Source organism: Salvelinus fontinalis, chromosome 29, assembly GCF_029448725.1.
Source record: "Salvelinus fontinalis isolate EN_2023a chromosome 29, ASM2944872v1, whole genome shotgun sequence".
NCBI lineage: Eukaryota > Metazoa > Chordata > Actinopteri > Salmoniformes > Salmonidae > Salvelinus > Salvelinus fontinalis.
In genome coordinates, this window is record NC_074693.1 from 13058784 (window position 1) to 13081879 (window position 23096).

Here is a 23096-nt window from a genome sequence, read left to right on the forward strand (position 1 = left end):
CTTGAGGTGGTGTGGGTTGAGACAGACAGGGGGTATCTGCAGGAGTAGTGGGGGACAGGTGGAGGGAGTTGTTGTTAGCTAGCTTTAGCTAATCCCTGTGTTTGTGATGAGACGGCTGATAGACTTAATCTTCAAAGAGAGGTGACAACCCAAAACAATCAACCAATCAGAGGAGGAGGGTGGGACATATTATCAATCAGAGAAGGAGGGTTGGACATATTATCAATCAGAGGAGGAGGGTTGGACATATTATCAATCAGAGGAGGAAGGTTGGACATATTATCAATCAGAGGAGGAGGGTTGGACATATTATCAATCAGAGGAGGAAGGACGGACATATTATCAATCAGAGGAGGAGGGTTGGACATATTATCAATCAGAGGAGGAAGGTTGGACATATTATCAATCAGAGGAGGAAGGTTGGACATATTATCAATCAGAGGAGGAGGGTTGGACATATTATCAATCAGAGGAGGAGGGTTGGACATATTATCAATCAGAGGAGGAGGGTTGGACATATTATCAATCAGAGGAGGAAGGTTGGACATATTATCAATCAGAGGAGGAGGGTTGGAATATTAGGTGTATCTGGAGTTCAATTCAACCTTATTAGTGTGGATTTATGTATTTAATCACTGTAACGGCATTCCTCCTCCTCTTCATCTTCGGAAGAGGAGGAGTATTGAGGGAACCAAGGCGCAGCGTAGTGAAATTACATATTTATTTAACGAAAACACGAACTTGTATAAACTAACAAAAATAACAAACGGTGTAGACAGACCTATACGACGAACTCACATAAAACAAGAAGAACGCACGAATAGGACAATTAGACTACACAAACCGAACAAACCGTAACAGTCCCTTATGGTGCAAACAATTACACAGACACGGAAGACAATCACCCACAACGAACACTGTGACAACGCCTACCTAAATATGACTCTTAATTAGAGGAACGCCAAACACCTGCCTCTAATTAAGAGCCATACCAGGCAACCCAAAACCAACACAGAAACAGAAAACATAGAATGCCCACCCAACCTCACGTCCTGACCAACTAACACACATAACAAACTAACATAAATAGGTCAGGAACGTGACAATCACGTATTTTCAACTGTTTCTGTGCTCCCTGGATATATACAGAATTGGAGTCCTGAGTCCACAATAATCCCTTTTTGATTTCTCATAAATTGTATTTAACATATCTTCAATTTTTGTGAATGTAAATGTCATGCTATCCCCCCCCCCCCCCCCCCCCCCCCTCACACACTTGGATGTTATTGTTTAATCAATCTACACAGCAACATTATGACTCACTAGGTGTCCAGTTGCCGTTCATTCATCTCTCCCTGTCTGCCCCACGTGAGCCCAATTCTCCACTCCTCCCTGGGGTGACAGTCCTTAATGCCCTGAGCCAGAGGCCCTATCCTGGGCGAACATGAGCCTTGAGGGTTGGCAACTTGCTGCTACTACCATCTTGACACAATCAATGTTTAATGGACGCTGTTAAATTATGTACAGAATGGAGGTACCTCTAAGAAGACCTAAAGCCATCCAGAAATGTCTGTCCCTCTGTCGTCTCCAAACATGAATGAAGAGATGGAGGGGTATGAGGGAGGGAGGGGGGAAGAGGGTGGAGGAAGGAAGGAAGGAAGGTGTGGGGTGTGGGGGGAGGGAGGGGGGAAGAGGGTGGAGGAAGGAAGGAAGGAAGGAAGGAAGGAAGGTGTGGGGGGTGGAGGGAGGGAGGGAAGAAGAAGAGTGTTCGAAGTTGGAGGTTTTCAACTCAATCTGTCTGGGATGAGCTGAAAACTAGAGAGGAAATGATTCAGACACATGCCCTTCTCTTCTTCTACCACATTATGGAACAACATATTCAGATGCCCTTCTCTTCTTCTTCTACTACAATATGGAACAACATATTCAGATACCCTTCTCTTCTTCTTCTACCACATTATGGAACAACATATTCAGATGCCCTTCTCTACTTCTTCTACCACATTATGGAACAACATATTCAGATGCCCTTCTCTTCTTCTTCTACTACATTATGGAACAACATATTCAGATACCCTTCTCTTCTTCTTCTACCACATTATGGAACAACATATTCAGATACCCTTCTCCTCTTCTTCTACAACATTATGGAACAACATATTCAGATACCCTTCTCTTCTTCTTCTACCACATTATGGAACAACATATTCAGATACCCTTCTCTTCTTCTTCTACCACATTATGGAACAACATATTCAGATACCCTTTTCTTCTTCTTCTACTACATTATGGAACAACATATTCAGATACCCTTCTCTTCTTCTTCTACCACATTATGGAACAACATATTCAGATGCCCTTCTCTTCTTCTTCTACCACATTATGGAACAACATATTCAGATACCCTTCTCTTCTTCTTCTACCACATTATGGAACAACATATTCAGATACCCTTCTCTTCTTCTTCTACCACATTATGGAACAACATATTCAGATACCCTTTTCTTCTTCTTCTACTACATTATGGAACAACATATTCAGATACCCTTCTCTTCTTCGTGTACCACATTATGGAACAACATATTCAGATGCCCTTCTCTTCTTCTTCTACTACATTATGGAACAACATATTCAGATACCCTTCTCTACTTCTTCTACCACATTATGGAACAACATATTCAGATGCCCTTCTCTTCTTCTTCTACTACATTATGGAACAACATATTCAGATGCCCTTCTCTTCTTCTTCTACCACATTATGGAACAACATATTCAGATGCCCTTCTCTTCTTCTTCTACTACATTATGGAACAACATATTCAGATACCCTTCTCTTCTTCTTCTACTACATTATGGAACAACATATTCAGATCCCCTTCTCCTCTTCTTCTACTACATTATGGAACAACATATTCAGATACCCTTCTCTTCTTCTTCTACCACATTATGGAACAACATATTCAGATGCCCTTCTCCTCTTCTTCTACTACATTATGGAACAACATATTCAGATACCCTTCTCTTCTTCTTCTACCACATTATGGAACAACATATTCAGTTAAAAACTAATATTGTGTAAGGGGTATTAGTAATACCGATGGATACTAAGCTGTTTTTTGGTTTGATAATGATAATTTCAATAGCTACCAATCCAATTAAAAAAGTATTTTGGACTGCGTAGATCCGACTGGTGATAATTAGCTTGCAGGTGCAGGAGCTCTGCGTCGGTTAATCCTGGTGGTCCTATTGCTCATGGCCTCCTGCATATGAACAAAGAGTTATATTCACATAGCGTGTACACAATAACGTGCCACCACTGATGAGACGCATGAACCCATTACTACAACACAACCCAGAACCAGGTGGCATTGCATTACAGTATCCCGTAGTCCAACTAACTAGACACGAATCCCCAGAACATAACTTGGCCACTTGATGTTTATTCAAACTTGTATAAAACTTTTGTTGAATTAAATTCAAGTTAGTTGGGGGGAATGTGACGCCTAAAAGTGTCTTGGTGAAGACGTACATCCGACAACAACTCCAACAGAAGAGGTGAACAGTCAGATGATATTATTAGGTCCTTGGCAGGCTGACATCCTCTCTATTTTTTTATTTTTTATTCATGTAAATTGGCACGTGCTTGTCCCGGTAGGGCTGGCAGCATTCCTATTATGCTCGTCTATCCCCGACACGTGCAGATACAAGAGCCGTGGCAGGACCTCACGCCGCCGAACCTCCAACTGGAGAATTTCAACTGAATCCCTTTAGAAATGAAACATATTTCCTGGGCGGGATGGATGATTACAACAACAACAACAACTCTAAGGAAAACCTCTTTAAATGCGTAGCTGGTTTGGGAGAAGAACATTCTATCGAAGCTTTCCAATGAAAATGTCATAAACTGGTCCTACACATGCAGAGGCATCAATACATTTTCCAAACGGGATGCGATGTAATTCATCAGTGTAAAGTGTAACAATTTGAATATTTATTTTAATCTGCCTTCTACAATTTATATATATATATATATATATCAGATTTTATTTGGCCACATTAACAATCTTAGAATTTGCTATTTTGCCTGTTGAAAGTCCCAGAAGAAGATACATTCAACAGTGCTGATGGTGGTCATGGGTGATGAGCTGCTGTAAAACCTCAACCGATGGATGCACCCGCGGTGCTCTCGCTCTCTAAAACCGTTATCTTATTAATCACACCCGTTTGTTTCCTGAACAGGCCACGCGAGGAAACTAACTGCTCTTGTAATTAATTTCATAATTATGACAATGATTGTTGTGTTTCTGGGGTTTGCGATGCGCTTTATCAGCACGCTTTGAGTGTTCTACTCCCAACAACTAAGAAACATTCGAAGAGTCCAAACACTGAGAAATATATTTTTTTAAAGTTATATTTTTATTTGTAGAAAAATGGTTCACACACTTTTCAGGTAAATAGAATAGAAATCTATTTATATACAAAATACATTATGACAGGCGAAACTTGAATAAATAAATGTTTTAAAAACCGTCGTAGAAGGGTCCTCTCTAGACCCTTCGTGGGATTGAGTCTTTCTATTGAACAGGATTGCAGTTTTCATGGGGTCAATCTCCATAATGTATGAGGCCAGCTCCTTGTCTTCTGACGGCCTTTCACTCTATTATCAGAGCGGTGAAACTGAATTTCCACGCTCGTTTTTCTGCATTATCGCTCTACTAATTGTAAAATTGACTTTTCACCTCAGTCTACAAAAGCAAATCTGTCTTCTTCTTTTTAGTGATAATACTCGTCTGATAGAGGTTAAGGTCAAGATCTGTGAAGTGGACTTCTAATAGGAATCGTATGCGCTGGAGAAAAAAAAAAGTGCAAATGTTTTTTGAGGAATATTAAACGTCTAACAAAACAATCATACGCAACTTAGAAAAGTCGACAAAATTAAATTAATGTTCACCCCGAATGTAAATTAGAGCATGTAAAAATAGGAAAACAAAATCAACTGTATAAAACACACCCACAGAGACATGGGTTAAGGCAAACAGTGATATCATTCCGTTTTGTCCCTTTCAACAGACTAACTGAAGAATGCATTCAGTCATTATTCTGCTATCACTCTATTGTAACAATCTCGCAGTCTACAAAAGTTTGTGGTAAGGCTTTAGTTCAGTTAGTAGGACATGCCTGGTACAAAGTTGTGGTAGCTGTACTGTCGAACATCAGTCTGGAAACACCCATAGTCATCATGGGCGGCTGGGCTGCTGGGGCTTGAAGTGCAATAAGACGGAGAGGAGGAAGAGGAGGACGCGCTGGAGCTCCAGGAGCAAGCATCGCTGGCCGGACTCAGGGTGTCCATCACGCGCAGGTTGGGAAGCAAGAGAGGCGCATCAGCCCGTGACTTGTTCTGGCGCTGTTCAATATCCGCGATGCGTATGGTCTCGGAGAGGGCCCAGATGTAATTGTGAGCGAAGCGCAGAGTTTCGATCTTGGTGAGTTTGCTGTCATCGGGGAACGCCGGTAGAACGGTCCGGAGGGTCTCCAAAGCGTCATTCAGGCTGTGCATTCTGTTCCTCTCGCGGTCATTTGCCTTTACGCGCCGGTTCTTCTTTACCACGTGAACGGTGGCTTCGTTCCTCGCTCTGCCTCTGCGTCTCTTCTTCTGTCCCAGATCCGTAGCGCACGAGCCCTGGCTGTCACTGGCCGGGGAGGCGGGCTTGCCGATGGAGGATGACGGGGAGGAAGCGTGCATGCTGCTGCACGAGTCTTCGTCATCTTGCATAAAGTAGTCGCAGCTCGAACTGTCCATGTCAGAGTAAACGGTCTCCATTGCGGTGCACATTATGTTTTTCCTGCAGAAATAAGAGGAGAGCGAATGGGTTAAACACTTTAAATGCAAGAGCGCATGGTCAAGTTTGGAAAGCAGGCCTAGTCAAGGCAATGGCGAAGGACTCTGGGAGCAGAATGAAACCCACCTTAGTAATCTGGTTGGAGAAGGTACAGTATCAGTTGTCTTGCAAGGAGCCAAAGTCCGAAAAGTAGTTGGAATGAAGAGTACAAGGCACGCGTCTTGCTCTTGCGCTTGAATCAGCTCGTGTGAGCGAATGAGCCTGGCACACGACTGGCCTCAGATACCTTATATACCCTGGTCAGACAATGGTCGTACACCTCTCGCGCAGGCATTTGTGTGAAGGATGGATGAATGGGGTGCATCAGGTCTGCCCCGTGCCGCACTGCCATCTCATTAGCATAATGTATGCCTGTTATTTGTTCGCGCGTCGAAGCGTGCCTGTAATCACGACCGTCCAATGAGAGCAGTGGACCGCTGCCCAGCCACGCGAGCACCACTGTTGCTAGCCATCCCTGGACCAAACACCAAGCCCACTTTAAGTTAAACCTTTAAAGTTAAATGAAAGAAGAAGATGAGCAAATGACGAAGCGCTTAGCCCCCCGAAGCAAGGGCACGCTCCAAAAAATAAATTCGTTTATCTTCTGTCCAAGATTCGGTATTACCTATAGAACCGAATATGTAAAAGAAAAAGGCATTTCTTATATATCGAAATGAAATGAAATTTGGATTTTGAAAATGTTGGAAAATGAGACTGTTTTCGAAGTTTTCGAACAAAACACAAAAGTTGCTGTAGAAAAATGCATGCTTAAACATTCGCATTTTAGGGCTATAGCCTATCTAGCATCTAAAACAGGACAGGTTACTTGGCCTTCACAACTTTCTCCACACATCTACAGTCAACCCTGGCTAATTAACATTCAAAACATGAAGGGCACAGCAGTAAAAATGTCTAGCGCATGGATTGGACAAATTTTTTAAAGGGTTTTTAAAGACATCTTTATGAGACAGGCATACCAATATCCATTAATTATTCTATTTATTCCATGTCCAGGTTGTCGCCTCTCCTTTGAAAAAGTGGATGGGGGCACTATTTAGAAATAGTTTGGCCAGGGACCTGCAGTGCCTTTCTGCTGGCGGTATAATGAGGGTAGAGGGACAGTCATTTATAAATAATTACACAATGTTTAGAGTCTTCGGCCATGTATAATATATCAAAGCGATTATAAGGTGAATTGTTCCAATTGTAGGCGTTACGCGTCGCCCCTCACTTCTTTTCACTCCGTATACGCGTTGTCCCTCGTCCAAATTCGGGCTCCTCTGGGCTTTTGTCACCCATTTTTTCAGCCTGAGCCACTCTATTGGCGTTATTCTTATTCAAATAGTCTTAGCAGGAGCAAAACACCCCGGCTCTAAGGCATGTTCCTAGATTCTATATCTCAAATAATTTGAGCGTATTTGTTGGTCTAAATTCGGGGCATGCTAATGTCATATATAATGCCTTATATGATCATTATTTCCATTTGTAAAAAGTCGTAGTTGTGACAAAGACTATTGATGATGTTGCCACACGCCGGAGGTTTATGAGGAAAATAACTTGTTAAACTGTTACAGACAAATGCTGTGCTCGGAAGAGCCAACCTACTGGGCTCGGGATCGATTTTACTGTTACAATACAGTCAGTAATAACATCAAAGACGAGGAACAGCTTGAAGGTCTATTTTTGTTTTAGTTTGGACATTCGTAGGTAGTCATGCTTTATTGCTCTTGTAAAATGATAAAAGTTAACATTTTTACAATATGACTTAGTTGGTTTGCACTAGAAGTGTGAGCCTGCATGGAGACCAGGCTGGTTTTGCGGATAGGACAAGTTGTCTGGGTGGTAGAGAAAGCAGAGTTTTCTGCCCACACTTGAGAGAGGTTGCCTGGGTGATGCTGTGACAGGATTAGGCACAAGAGCACGAGATGTGATTACATTTCAATAGCAGAAACACGTGAGAAAGTGAAACAACCGAATTACCCAAAGTAGGGTCTCAAACTCAAGAAAATATAGAAACAAATAAGAACGAAAAAGTTATTCCATTCAGAAAATCAAATCTATTCAATTGTGTTATTAGACCACCCCTGTGATCAATTTGTTGAATTATTCGTTTTGATTTGAAATATTTTAGCATGAATTATGTTGAATCAAAGCTGATTTATTAAAGTAGAGTAGGTTGTAATATCACATTTGTACGGCAGGTGCTAAACTCGTGGTTAGGAATAAATAAATGCATTTTGCAAGGTGTTATACTGGTGAGGTCATAATACCTCTATTGACACTAGAGCAAAGGAAGTGTGGGGGATAGACTCTCTCCATTCTCTAGCGGCATATTCCTCCATTTATTTCATATCTATTTATACAACCTGAATTAAAATTCAATTTTGTATTTTTGCAAAAGCATTAATCCCCGGGTATTAACGCGATTACTGTCTGCTAAAAGATCTTTGAGTCAGAAAGTCTGAACGGAGTTTTCAGATGTTAATCCGCTGTTTAATCCCTTCCCTTGGCGTTCAGGCAGCAGCCCAGGCGAGCACAGTTTTTTTCCCTTCTTGTTAAAAACTCAAGCAGGGTAGAATAGGGCCATTACTTTTCAATGGTAATTCATTCCTTAGTCCAGTGCTTCAATTGTACCCAGATACGACTCTCCACATCTCAAAGCTCCCCTTTCATCTTTGTAAAGGCATTAGCCAGAAATAGAGAACAAGAAAACAAGTCCCTTGCTTACAACCGTGATGGAAACAAACTTATTTGTAGCAAACTGTGGTATCTTTCTATGGATTCACGATTTCTTGGACAGTTCAGTTCCATTTTACACCCACTGTGTTCATTTCTAAATAAACAAATAAATATGTGTAATATTCTCCTGGAGAAAAACCCAGCATTCCTACCCTTCCAAAGACCAGGCTGGATAAATGCCCCTAACCTTAAAATTAATGATATATTCCATGCAACATGTCTGGAGAACAGAGGAATGTTATAGAATAAACTCTAAAGAATGTTTCTTTTGTTATTTTTTCAGGTCCAATGTTAATTGCTGCACATCACAAATGAACACATAATTAGTTGACTTTGGTCAATTAGGGGCGACTGGTGGTTAGAGCTTTGGGCCAGTAACCGAAAGGTTGCTAGATCGAATCCCCGAGCTGACAAGGTAAAAATCTGTCGTTCTGCCCCTGAACAAGGCAATTCCCCGATAGGCCGTCATTCTAAATGAGAATTTGTTCTTAACTGACTTGCCTAGTTAAATAAAGGTTAAATAAATAAAAACATTTAAAATAGAGGAAGGTGGGTGCATATGTAAAGGCTACCCATAGGCAGACAACAACATCCGTCCACAGACAGCAGGCCCATTTCAAGGTTTTGCCTCTGCAAAACAGTGTCGAGCGTCTTGCTTTGGTTTGGAGCTATATGTGCTTTCATATAGGCGAAAACAAATCAATATTTATTGAAAGACTATCAATTTGAATAAAATGTTTTTCACTCTAATTTGGAAAATGTGCACACAAAAAAATACTATTTAAACGTAACGTTTGAATGATTGTGTGGGTAAAGTAGCATCCCTTACAACAGAATAAAACACTTATAACAAAATAAGTAAATCTGACAAATTTTTCTTTTACCTTTATTTAACTAGGCAAGTCAGTTAAGAACACATTCTTATTTACTTTGACCGCCAAACCCGGACGACGCTGGGCCAATTGTGCGCCGCCCTAAGGGACTCCCAATCAGACCGCTGCTCCACCCGGGAGCCATCTTTAACCATACACCTGCTTGTTTGTGTTTTGGGAGAGAGTTAGCCAATCATGCTTCTATCTGTGATACCTGTATTTTTGATTTGGGAATATCTTAGCTCAATTAGATTTCCAAACAGGTGCTATTATTATAATGTAATGGAATCTCATTTAGGGCAGTCTGAATGCTAATGACGTGGCCTCATTGTGAAGCGGTTTCTAAACTGCAGCAGTTCGTGAACCTGCTGCTATCAATCACATGTTCTGGTCTAAATACAACTCCTATTCACTTGTCTTCATGTATTTACACAAGTGCATAATTTACCTCTAGTTTACCCTGCATTAGGGTCCACAATGAGCATGGTGTCTCTAAACGCCTTCTAATTCTAAAGATCCATGGCAACGATTGAGCAGATTGAGGAAACGGTTTGCTGCAGATTTAAACAGCGTTAAAAGAGGAACAAATATACAGCAATACTTTACTGTGATGTAGAACCTGACCTCATCAGCAGAGTAAACACCACCGTATGGCCATAGGCCCCTGGAAGGGATGTGGTCCCTAGAGCTGTTGGCAACACCACGTCTTTGTGCTGTACACCCAGGAGACGGCTTTCTATTATATAACAGCAGTTTATTTTGCTAGGATTCTGAATTGAATGGTGTGTTATCACCTTTTACATATGATTCATATGATTGTTCATATGATTCATGATTCTTCTGAATAATAATACTGATCGTGGTTATAACATAGTAATAACAGTATACTAATACATTTTTGGAGTTTCAACCATATTTTCCATTCAACCGTTCCCTGTATGTTGACTGTTGACTATATCCCAATTAAAGTTTCAATACAACTTGGTGCTAGCCTTTCTGGTTCCCTGAACTGGACTTCTCTGGTAAGGTTCTGTTGCAGAGATGGCATCACTTGTGGCGTCTCGACTGAGCCATATGGTTTGGAGTGCAATAACTTGAAGCCGGTGCCAACAATGGAGTAATTGAGAAGGGGAAAGAGTCTGAGCTTGACTCGACAAAGCTGCAAAAACTCCCTCTTTCACTCTAATGAAGCTGTTGTCTGCTGAGTCTGTGTGGGGTTGGGGGGAGGGGTTGGGGGGGGGGGGGCGTGATTTGTCATACAATCTGAAACTTTAGGAGGGCCGGAGAAAGCCCTCCTCTCCATATGTCTGCTTATTTTGCATCTGAAAGCTACTGGTTAAGAGAGAAGGGGAGAGAAGAGGAGAGATGGGGAGAGAAGAAGAGAGGAGGGTAGAGATGGGGAGAGAAGAGGAGAGGAGGGGAGAGAAGGGGTGAGAAGAGGAGAGAAGGGCAGTGGTGGACCTGCCATTACAGCCAGAAGAGTCAACTGCCTCAGGCCCCACATCAAGGGGCCTCGTCAACTGGGCATAATAATAAATAATAATACTAGTAATAATTTATTTTATTTATCCGTTTGAGGCCCCCCCATGCTCCACTCGAGGTCCCCCATGCTCCACTCGAGGCCCCCCCATGCTCCACTCGAGGTCCCCCATGCTCCACTCGAGGTCCCCCCATGCTCCACTCAAGGCCCCCCCATGCTCCACTCGAGGCCCCCCCATGCTCCACTCGAGGTCCCCCATGCTCCACTCGAGGTCCCCCCATGCTCCACTCGAGGTTCCCCCATGCTCCACTCGAGGTCCCCCCATGCTCCACTCGAGCCCCCCCATGCTCCACTCGAGCCCCCCCCATGCTCCACTCGAGGCCCCCCCATGCTCCACTCGAGCCCCCCCCATGCTCCACTCGAGGCCCCCCCATGCTCCACTCGAGGTCCCCCATGCTCCACTCAAGGCCCCCCCATGCTCCACTCGAGGCCCCCCCATGCTCCACTCGAGGACCCCCCATGCTCCACTCGAGGTGCCCCCATGCTCCACTCGAGGTGCCCCCATGCTCCACTCGAGGTCCCCCCATGCTCCACTCGAGGTCCCCCATGCTCCACTCGAGGTCCCCCATGCTCCACTCGAGGCCCCCCCCATGCTCCACTCGAGGCCCCCCCCATGCTCCACTCGAGGACCCCCCATGCTCCACTCGAGGTCCCCCCATGCTCCACTCGAGGTCCCCCCATGCTCCACTCGAGGTCCCCCCATGCTCCACTCGAGGACCCCCCATGCTCCACTCGAGGCCCCCCCATGCTCCACTCGAGGCCCCCCTATGCTCCATTCGAAGCAGCAATGAGGTGCTTTTAGAGTGGGCAGAGAAAATGTTTAAGACGATTTAATTCAAAGTAAAAAATGACTTAAGTAAATGCATTTCTTTAGTCATAAAGACAGGTGCTGCTGATAATACTGCCATCGTCGTGGAAACAGAACACATGCATGTGCTGCTGCTGTCTGGCTAAAAAGAGTGATGTCATCAGATACGTAGGCTACAAATAGTAAGAACGATTCGCTCGGTTTCGCGGATGCTTTCTCTGGTGACATAAATTCACAAGTGGCTGAAACCAAGGAAAGTTGGTGGGCCGTTTGGATTATGGAATTATTTCGGATGAAGGTGCAAAAGTAACCTACTTTAAAAAAATAAAAATAAAAAGTTTTGTTTGACAATCAGATGGAAAACATCATGACTGGTTGTGTTCACGGCACATTAAAAAAGGTAAGACATTTTTACAGTTCAATTTACTATAAACCCCATTAAAACAAATTGTGCACCCACATAGGAGGGGGGAGGAGCTCAAACTGGACTCTGCCTGGGGCGTCCAAATCATTAAGTCCGCCCCTGGAGATGGGGAGAGAGAGGAGAGGTGGGGGGGGGGGGGGGGGTGGTAGAAGCATCGGCATCAGGGAGGGATACAGTTTTTTAAAATTTGTATCCATTTGAGCTCGAACAAATCTGAACCGGTATCAGGGATGGAAGTTGGAAATAAACATTTTAAAAGGAAAATTACCTTTGGCAACAAGTAATAAAGTGTAACATTCACTATTTATACCCGTCTTTGACAATGAGGAAGATAATTGATGAGGAAAGCCTTCTACACGTCCTGGTTTAGTTATTTGTTTAACCTTTTTCTAAATATAGATCTGTCTCAGGTTTGAAAAGGCTTCTCATTTCAGTGGTCAGTAAAAAAAAACTGATAATGTACAGATGACAAAAAGGCACTTGTTAACTAAAATCTCCTCTTCTACCAACCTGGAATCCTCCTCAATAATTTATCATAACTTGGTTCTCTTTAATCATAAACCCCATGCTAGATTAAATCAATCCACTAACCACAAGGCTGACTTTAAAAAAGGAATGTGATTGGACAAAGAAGATATACAGAGAATGGTGATTCTTTAGCATGAGGTGTCACCATCAAGACACTAAGAAGACCAAAGACCACAAGGTAATGAAAGAACCATGACTCTGCGTTTAAACATCACTTATTCAGACACGAGTGCTGTGCTGCTTCATACTCTACTTGCATATACAAATAATGTGAAATGATAAATCATTGAAATGATCATTCTCAATACTAAAATTGTAGAAAATTAAAGAGATTGGACGCATCATAAAACTAAAAATATCATATTTAATATGGACCTTCATGTAGCGACAACAAAGTGAAATACTGCATAATGAATATTGAAAGGGTATAAGCACACAGAATAATGTACAATATTTACAGTAAGAATAAAACGAATGGACGACAATGCAGGCAAATGCATTATAACACACTATAGACACTTGGCAAAGGCAGTCAAATTGGAATATCTTATTGTCTATTTAGATTGATGAAAAAGGGAGGATATCTCGAATATGGCATATTAATGTAAAAGCAATAGACTTAGTAGTGCAAAGATCAATTCAGAATATTTAAATGTAGTGCCACTAACAATCATTATATTTGGCTGTATTCACACCATACAGTGGTTGTGCATGGTGAATAAAACTAAGATTCCATTTGTACGATCTAAAAGACGGCGTGGCATACTGCCACCTTCTGGCCAGATAGTGTATCAACACTCTGGAATATCTGGGGCTGTCTAGATAGAAGATAGATCGTCCATACTGCCACCTTCTGGCCAGACAGTGTCGCAACACTCTGGAATATCTGGAGCTGTCTTGAAGTAAAACTCTGCTTTTGTTACTTTCACAGCTTTTATAAAAATAAAAAAACAACAAAATTGATAAAATATTCTTGAAAATAAATTAATACATAGAGACAGTAACACATTTCTATTTAAAATCCAGTTGTTTAAAACAAAACAAAAACAGTTTAATGCCTAATGCATCACCACCAGACATGAGAGAAGCATCCATTTCTCTTCTCACTCAAGAGGTTTAGTAAACTATGAAAAAAAACTACAAAAAAAGGTATCCCCCATAGGTCATAGCTTAAGAAATTAGCAAGGATGTTATAATCCATTAAGCAGTGTTCAATATAAAACGGATCTGTACATACCAGTGATTGAAGAACAGTTAGTAGTTTGTAGGATAAAACCCAAGTAAATGCTTATTCCTATCTGATTATGTATTTTTGACACAACACCCAAACAAATGGGTTGTGTCCGTACTCCCATGCTGTTACAGTCTTCCGTCTGTCTAGCCTGGGTCTACAATACAAGTGCACGCATCTCTTCTTCTCCTCAGATGACGTTCTTCTCTCCCGGCAGTTTCTACTCATTCTCTGTCTTCTTAGTGAAGACGGAGGACAGTTCCTGGAGGAGCAGCTCCTGAGAGGGGGTACAGGGCCTGTGCTGCTGCCTCCTCCTCGGCGCTGGCTGGGGAAACTCCTGGAGGTCCCCTCCTCCACCCAGGACCAGGGTATCCAGAGAACCAGCAGGGGGCAGCAGACCCTCTCCTCCCAGCCCCAGAGAGTGAACCGGGTTGGGGCCGATCATGCGGTCCAGGGAGCCTGTCTTCCGAGGGCCCAGGATGAGGCTCAGGGGCTTGTCAGGGACCTCCTGTGTCTCTGAGGTGTTGTTGGAGAGGAAGCTGGTCTCCAGGGACTTGAGGACCTGCAGGCCGAAGTCTCCTACTTCCTCATACAGGGGCTCTGGGGGCTCTGGCTCTGGATGCTCCTCGAACGAGTCCTGCTGCACCTTCATGGGCTGGGTGGAGGAGAGGGGGAGAGGAGGAGAGGAGGAGAGGAGGTGAGGAGGAGAGGAGGAGAGGAGGAAAGGAGGAGAAAGGGGGAGAGGAGGAGAGGAGGAGAGGGGGAGATGAGGAGAGGAGGAGAGGGGGAGAGGGGGAGAGGAGAAGAGTGGGAGAGGAGAAGAGGAGGAGAGGAGGAGAGGAGAAGAGGAGGAGAGGAGGAGAGGGGGAGAGGAGAAGAGGGGGAGAGGGGGAAAGGAGGAGAGGAGGAGAGGAGAAGAGGAGAAGAGGGGGAGAGGAGGAGAGGGGGAGAGGGGGAGAGGAGGTGAGGAGGAGAGGAGGAGAGGAGAAGAGGGGGAGAGGAGAAGAGGGGGAGAGGGGGAGAGGAGAAGAGGGGGAAAGGAGGAGAGGAGGTGAGAAACACTCTGAATTTGAACCAAACCCTGAGTTCTTGGTATGTGTGATTATACACTATGTAAAGCTCTGGAAGGTTCTATTAACTCATGTAATAATAAAAGGGGGTTGAGATGTAGCTTTCTGTTAGGAACTTTAGGTAATTAAGGAGATGATCTGCCATTACAGCGACAAAGAAACACGTGTGGTTAATTTAAAGGGGACAAACATGGTAGGGAGTTGCCCTTCTTCGACAACGACGGTAAAAACAACAGACTTCCTCTTATTAAGGTCATTGTTCCAGTGCCTCAGCAACAACCTCAAGACAATCACTCAAAACGCAGAGAGACAACAGAAAAATACAAGTAAAACAATTCCCTTGTCAATACATTTGGGACTGGGGTTGGGTTAGTTCTAGTAGGTACACCAGTAGACTAATAGCCACAGCAGACTGTCTTGTGTTTTACAGAACAAGGCACTTCACGAAGCCTCCCAGACCTCCCCATTAAGGCAAAGGGCCATAGAACCTGAACAATACTGGAGAACAATATCTCCTTCCCAGTCCATCCTGTTGTCTACACTTCAGAAATCCACATCAACATCCTGATGCTCTAATACCAGGAAGTCAGGGCTTCCATCAGGAAGTGGAGACGTGGTTGAGTCAGATATAGTCCCTGTATAAACCAAGGGAATGTCTATACACAGACAGAGAGAGAGAGAGAGGCTTTGGAGAAATGTTAGTGATGCAAGTTAGGAGAGCGTTAAACAAGTCCAAAAGCAACCTTCAAAATAAACATTATGTTCTATTCTCATCCTTAGCTTCTTGTTAGACGAGAGGAGAAGTAAACAAAAATAATACATTTGACATTTTAGTAGTTTATCAGACACTCCAGAGCGGGTTACAGTAGTGAGTGCATGCAGTTCCTCACTTCCCATACTGGTCCCCAGTGGGAATCAAACCCACAACCCTGTTATTGCAAGCGCTATGCTCTACCAACTGAGCCCTCGGGATGAAGATAAGTATGAAGATTCAAAATGGCACGCAAAGCAAGCATGCAACATTGACATGACCGAGCACCAGGGTGTGGATACTTACAAAGAACATGGAGAGAGTCCTTCTAGCGTGAAGCTTTCGCTGCAGAGAAAGACAAAAGATACCAGTGTACCCCGTGAAATACAGTCATTTAAGTGACGATGTTTAGAGAAGCCGGTGGTTTGAGGATATATTGGCACGGGTTTTGTTGGGCCCGAGACCAAGTCGAGGGCTGCAAACCGTGCCAATATATCCTCCAATCACCGGCTTCTAGGGCATTATCACTTTTATACAACGTTTACCAACATATTCAAATAATGAGTCACATATTTTCACACAAAAAAACCGTACATTTTATGAATATATTCATACTATTTAATCCTTCTACAAGATATAGTCCCAACACAAATCTAGGGTTGCTACCCAAGACATTTGGATACATTCATTCATAAGAATGAGCTAATGATGCACGATTTCACCTGGCATTGGAGATGTGAGCTTTAGCCAGGACGCTGTTGTTCAGAGGAGCTAGCCAACAACACAGCTAACACAATCACTTCAAACTGAAGCTGGAAAGACTGAAAATTAGCTGCTTTTTGTTTCGTTTGACCTGTTTTCCACTGACATGTCTTTGTGTATGTCCATAAAAATGATGCCGATTCATGATTTTGACTGGTTGAGAAAAGCTGCCTCTCTTCCGGACTCCAGACACATTCATTTACTACGGGACAGCTGGGGATCTAAAAGCTGCCTCTCTTCCGGACTCCAGACACATTCATTTACTACGGGACAGCTGGGGATCTAAAAGCTGCCTCTCTTCCGGACTCCAGACACATTCATTTACTACGGGACAGCTGGGGATCTAAAAGCTGCCTCTCTTCCGGACTCCAGACACATTCATTTACTACGAGACAGCTGGGGATCTAAAAGCTGCCTCTCTTCCGGACTCCAGACACATTCATTTACTACGAGACAGCTGGGGATCTAATTTCAATATTGAAACAATGTTGCAAATGTCAGAGACAGACATGACATTTTATAAAATCTCCGGCTATTGAAAACAAAATCCTAGTCTAAAAGAAATGAGAGATAATATCTAGATGCTTTTTATAGTGGAGAACAAGTAAAACAATTGTCTGGCTGGGCTGATGAGACAGTGGATTGGCCTGATGAGACAGTGGATTGGGCTGATGAGACAGTGGATCGGGCTGATGAGACAGTGGATCGGGCTGATGAGACAGTGGATCGGGCTGATGAGACAGTGGATCGGGCTGATGAGACAGTGGATCGGGCTGATGAGACAGTGGATCGGGCTGATGAGACAGTGGACTGGGCTGATGAGACAGTGGACTGGGCTGATGAGACAGTGGATTGGGCTGATGAGACAGTGGATTGGGCTGATGAGACAGTGGATCGGGCTGATGAGACAGTGGATCGGGCTGATGAGACAGTGGATCGGGCTGATGAGACAGTGGATCGGGCTGATGAGACAGTGGATCGGGCTGATGAGACAGTGGATCGGGCTGATGAGACAGTGGATCGGGCTGATGAGACAGTGGACTGGGCTGATGAGACAGTGGATTGGGCTGATGAGACAGTGGATTGGGCTGATGAGACAGTGGACTGGGCTGATGAGACAGTGGATTGGGCTGATGAGACAGCGGATCGGGCTGATGAGACAGTGGATCGGGCTGATGAGACAGTGGATTGGGCTGATGAGACAATGGATTGGGCTGACGAGACAGTGGATCGGGCTGAGGAGACAGTGGATCGGGCTGAGGAGACAGTGGATCGGGCTGATGAGACAGTGGACTGGGCTGATGAGACAGTGGATTGGGCTGATGAGACAGTGGATTGGGCTGATGAGACAGTGGATTGGGCTGATGAGACAGTGGACTGGGCTGATGAGACAGTGGATTGGGCTGATGAGACAGTGGACTGGGCTGATGAGACAGTGGATTGGGCTGATGAGACAGTGGATTGGGCTGATGAGACAGTGGATCGGGCTGATGAGACAGTGGATCGGGCTGATGAGACAGTGGACTGGGCTGATGAGACAGTGGACTGGGCTGATGAGACAGTGGACTGGGCTGATGAGACAGTGGATTGGGCTGATGAGACAGTGGACTGGGCTGATGAGACAGTGGATTGGGCTGATGAGACAGTGGATTGGGCTGATGAGACAGTGGACTGGGCTGATGAGACAGTGGATTGGGCTGATGAGACAGTGGATTGCGTAGTGAGATGAAACAGAGTAAAGACGCATTTCAACATCATAGTTTTAGCCGGTGCCAACTTGTGGAATAGACACAGCCTGCAATGTGGTTTTAACCAATCAGCGTCCAGGATTATACCACCCGTTGTATAAACAGAGACGTTTCCCTGACCCAGATTAAATCTATCGCTGGTCAAAATAAAGAGGTGCTTTGCGCCCATAAGTAGTCTTAAATCGGGGTCAGGGAAACTGGCCCATAGTGAATGCTATACAGTATACTGATAGTATTTGAGGGATACTGAAGGATATGGAATAGTAAAAATACTAGACACCAAAGGGTTACAGAAAGGCGAGACAGAAAGGGGAGACAGAAAGGAGCGATATTGATACAAAAAACAAGCTTTGTGTGTGAAGTAAACAACTTGGGCTAATGGAATCTTCTCAAAGTTTAAAACGTCAACCCAAGTGTGAAGGCTCCCCACACTAGGTTCAGTTGGCTAAAGGCTCCCCACATTAGGTTCAGTTGGCTAAAGGCTCCCCACACTAGGTTCAGTTGGCTAAAGGCTCCCCACATTAGGTTCAGTTGGCTAAAAGCTCCCCACACTAGGTTCAGTTGGCTAAAGGCTCCCCACACTAGGTTCAGTTGGCTAAAGGCTCCCCACACTAGGTTCAGTTGGCTAAAGGCTCCCCACACTAGGTTCAGTTGGCTAAAGGCTCCCCACACTAGGTTCAGTTGGCTAAAGGCTCCCCACACTAGGTTCAGTTGGCTAAAGGCTCCCCACACTAGGTTCAGTTGGCTAAAGGCTCCCCACACTAGGTTCAGTTGGCTAAAAGCTCCCCACACTAGGTTCAGTTGGCTAAAGGCTCCCCACACTAGGTTCAGTTGGCTAAAGGCTCCCCACACTAGGTTCAGTTGGCTAAAGGCTCCCCACATTAGGTTCAGTTGGCTAAAGGCTCCCCACACTAGGTTCAGTTGGCTAAAGGCTCCCCACACTAGGTTCAGTTGGCTAAAGGCTCCCCACACTAGGTTCAGTTGGCTAAAGGCTCCCCACACTAGGTTCAGTTGGCTAAAGGCACCCCACACTAGGTTCAGTTGGCTAAAGGCTCCCCACACTAGGTTCAGTTGGCTAAAGGCTCCCCACACTAGGTTCAGTTGGCTAAAGGCTCCCCACACTAGGTTCAGTTGGCTAAAGGCTCCCCACACTAGGTTCAGTTGGCTAAAGGCTCCCCACACTAGGTTCAGTTGGCTAAAGGCTCCCCACACTAGGTTCAGTTAGTTAAAATATCTTTGCTTGAAAAATGAGAAAAAAAAGCAGGAATATTACTGTTTGTCTCTCTTGAGATGCCGTAGTAACAACATAATCAGTATACACTTCCTCAATATAGTCCAAATTAAATCAAGAAATCTGTAATAGATTTTTTGTGTTTCTGCCAAGGAGGTCTAAGTTCCACAATTTTACATCTAAGATGTTTGGTGCAGTATTTCTCAAGTGAAAGAATTAGCATGAAAACTAGTCATCTCTCATTGAATGACAACAAACACTTCATTGAAGAATCCCGTCCATAGTTCCCACTGCTACTAGGAGTGGTACTGTTGACCAATCACCGACGAAGGGGCATAGACTTCGACTAACAAACCTCCACTTGCCTCAAAAAAATTGTACGCGAACAACCTGAAAAAAAAAACGTCCTAACATCAAAACGTCACAAAATGTTGTCATAATACATGAGCAAACTGGGAAGCATGGAGAGGCTTGTATCCTGCAAAACCATACCAGAGTCTGATTGGATACGAGCATAGTCGAGTGTAAACGTACCAGAGTCTGATTGGCTGACAGCATGGTAGAGTTGCTCTCGTGTCCGTCCCCTCTGATTGGTACTAGGGGCATGGTCCCAAACTTCTGTTTGGAGATATCTGAGGAGGAGTGACGCCTCAACACCGGAGGTCGGGGGTCATCATTCTGTTAGAGGGGAAACAAGTGAATCCAAATGAATAAAAATAGAATTGAATGGATAAAATGAAACAGACAGAAGTAAAAATCTAAAGAGTAGGTGTTACACCTAAAAAAAAAGATGGGGGAAGCAAACTGAATAATTTAAAAGTGATGCAACACAGCCCATACAGTTGGGGAGGGGGGGAGGGGAGGGGGACTAGGCTCCACAACATACCTGTGCTTTGAGGAAATTGGTGACCCAGTCCCATAGGTCGGACTCACAAAAGCAACAAAGGTACCTGGGAGACACATAAACACAAAAGCAGTGATTAGCTCTTAAAAAGGGGAGGGAGATCTCATTTAAAGGGGAGGGGAGGGAGATCTCATTTAAAGGGGAGGGGAGGGAGATCTCATTTAAAGGGGAGGAGAGAGGCAGATCTAAAACGAGACATTCCACCTTCCCTTAAACATTACCTCCCTTAAACAATGTAGTTCACTTACATAATTTCATAACATCTGATGTCATGCAAAATCATTCACGACAGTAAATGAGGAAAGCTAAGAGGAATTTCAAATAGTTGAGAAAACATTGTGTATGTCCTACAGGAACACCTTTCAATCTTATCCAATAGAAGTTGGATTCAAGATTTCCAGACATCCTGTGCAATGACCCAAATAATGTGTAGCAAGACAGTGGTATTTCCTTTCGTTGCCAGACAAGAGTTTAAAAACACTTACAGTTGCTGTTTTTCCATCATGAGAGTAAAGCCCCATCGAGTTGGGGGTTTCAGCTTCTTTCGAATTCCCATGTAGATCTTCATAGACTTCAGAGGCCATTCCTTTTCAGGCTTGACGCTCTGAAATGACAGACATGTTATACAGTAAGAAAATATTTATAGGAAAGAAAAACTGACAATCACAGCTCTACCTGTAATAACTACATCGGTCCAAATTAGTGCAGAGTTCCAACTTCAAGATGTGACCGTGACGTGAGAGTAGAAATACCTTTTTGTCCTTCAGCAGGAGCAGCTTGTGGTCTTTGATCTGAAAGGTGTGTTCCTGAAAGACTTTTCCGTGGAGGAGTTTGGGAGGCTCTTCACGACACTTCAGAACTCCCATCTTCATTATCTCACTCTCGTAGGCTGTGAATAAAAATCAGAATTGCAATCATACTGTCTCCAAATAATATGTCACGTATGAACGTAAGAGCAACAAGAAATTGGGCTGATTACAAATCGACAATCAAAAATCAAAGAGGGTCATTTAATTGTGATTGTTTGGATGGATAGACCCAAGCTCATGAGCTATTTCTCTGGTCTGAGCCATATTCACCAGTGAGGATGTTGATGCCCTCTCCTTTGGGAACTCTCTTCACCACCAGGTAAGCTGAACTAGGATCAGCCATTTTACACCACTGTAGCGCCTGCTCCAGCACCTTCTCTTTGGGGTGTAGGGGGCGCTCTGTGGAAGACAGAAAACATTTGAACATTATATAACAACTATTCTGGGATAGCTTCTCCTTGAAACATGAAGACTTTCTCAGTCCACTTGTATTCCACAGAAGGTCAGTCTAGTTGTATTCCACAGAAGGTCACCCAGTCAGAGATAGTAACATCATGCCCCTCACCCAGTCAGAGAGAGATAGTAACATCATGCCCCTCACCTAGTCAGAGATAGTAATATCATGCCCATCACCCAGTCAGTCAGAGATAGTAACATCATGCCCCTCACCCAGTCAGAGATAGTAACATCATGCTCCTCACCCAGTTGTCCTTCCTCTATGGTCTCGAACGTCAGCCACACGTCCTTCTCTCCTGCTGGGATGTTCCTCATGTACAGGACCTGGTTAGTCAACTCCTCAGCACCCATGGTTGGAGATACCTACAGAGAACCAGACCATAGAGAGATACCTACAGAGAACCAACCAGACCATAGAGAGATACGTACAGAGAAGCAGACCACAGAGAGATGGCTACAGAGAACGAACCAGACCACAGAGAGATGGCTACAGAGAACGAACCAGACCACAGAGAGATAGCTACAGAGAACCAACCAGACCATAGAGAGATGGCTACAGAGAACCAGACCAGACCATAGAGAGATACCTACAGAGAACCAGACCACAGAGAGATACCGACAGAGAACCAGACCATAGAGAGATACCGACAGAGAACCAGACCATAGAGAGATACCGACAGAGAACCAGACCACAGAGAGATACCGACAGAGAACCAGATCATAGAGAGATACCGACAGAGAACCAGACCATAGAGAGATAGCTTCAGAGAACCAGACCATAGAGAGATAGCGACAGAGAACCAGACCATAGAGAGATAGCGACAGAGAACCAGACCATATAGAGATAGCGACAGAGAACCAGACCACAGAGAGATACCGACAGAGAACCAGACCATAGAGAGATACCGACAGAGAACCAGACCATAGAGAGATAGCGACAGAGAACCAGACCAGAGCTTCCTAGCTCTTCTATAGATGCTCATGTATAGAATAGAGGATGGTAGATGGTTATCATTAGAAATCCCAGACCTAGGTCAACATTGGTACATTGTGGAAGCACACCTGTCTGTCTAAAGCAGGAAGTCTCCAACCTTTTGGTAGCATGAGCTACTTAAAAAAAAAATAACATGTTGTGAGCTACTATTTTTCTTGTTTTTATAGCTTTCAAATAGGTACATTAGTTTGTTTCTCCTCTACCCTGCATCTCTTCCCCAGGTCCTTGGTGTACAAGATGTGTTTTCTGTCAATATAACTAGTAAATAAAAGGTTAGTAAACAACTCTAAAAGGGGCCACATAAAAATCATATTTAGTATTTTCCTGAATTCAGTTCTCTGTTGTTTTTT

The 23096-nt window shown here is 44.0% G+C and overlaps 2 protein-coding genes across 3 annotated transcripts in view; both read right to left on the minus strand.

Moving 5' to 3' along the window:
* Positions 1-4393: 4393 nt before the first annotated feature.
* LOC129827247 (neurogenin-1-like) lies at positions 4394-6218 on the minus strand. The gene is made up of 2 exons (XM_055887983.1): positions 5967-6218; positions 4394-5843 (listed from the first exon to the last, which is right to left on the minus strand). The coding sequence occupies exon 2, from the start codon at positions 5831-5833 to the stop codon at positions 5165-5167; it is 669 nt and encodes a 222-aa protein (XP_055743958.1). The 5' UTR covers positions 5834-5843; positions 5967-6218; the 3' UTR covers positions 4394-5164.
* Positions 6219-13134: 6916 nt separating this feature from the next.
* LOC129827448 (arf-GAP with Rho-GAP domain, ANK repeat and PH domain-containing protein 3-like) overlaps positions 13135-23096 on the minus strand; it is a 54585-nt gene continuing 44623 nt past the window's right edge. For both annotated transcript variants that reach the window (XM_055888306.1, XM_055888305.1), the window contains exons 25-32: positions 21998-22115; positions 21567-21695; positions 21240-21376; positions 20973-21091; positions 20470-20533; positions 20118-20261; positions 16149-16187; positions 13135-14676 (exon numbers count right to left, since the gene is read on the minus strand). In XM_055888306.1, the coding sequence (XP_055744281.1) occupies positions 14242-14676; positions 16149-16187; positions 20118-20261; positions 20470-20533; positions 20973-21091; positions 21240-21376; positions 21567-21695; positions 21998-22115 (1185 nt within the window). In that variant the 3' untranslated portion in view covers positions 13135-14241. The remainder of the gene's footprint in view (positions 14677-16148; positions 16188-20117; positions 20262-20469; positions 20534-20972; positions 21092-21239; positions 21377-21566; positions 21696-21997; positions 22116-23096) is intronic.

Excerpts from the sequence above, each read along its gene's own strand:
- LOC129827247 (XM_055887983.1), bottom strand. The coding sequence starts at position 5,833 with ATGTGCACCGCAATGGAGACCGTTTACTCTGACATGGACAGTTCGAGC.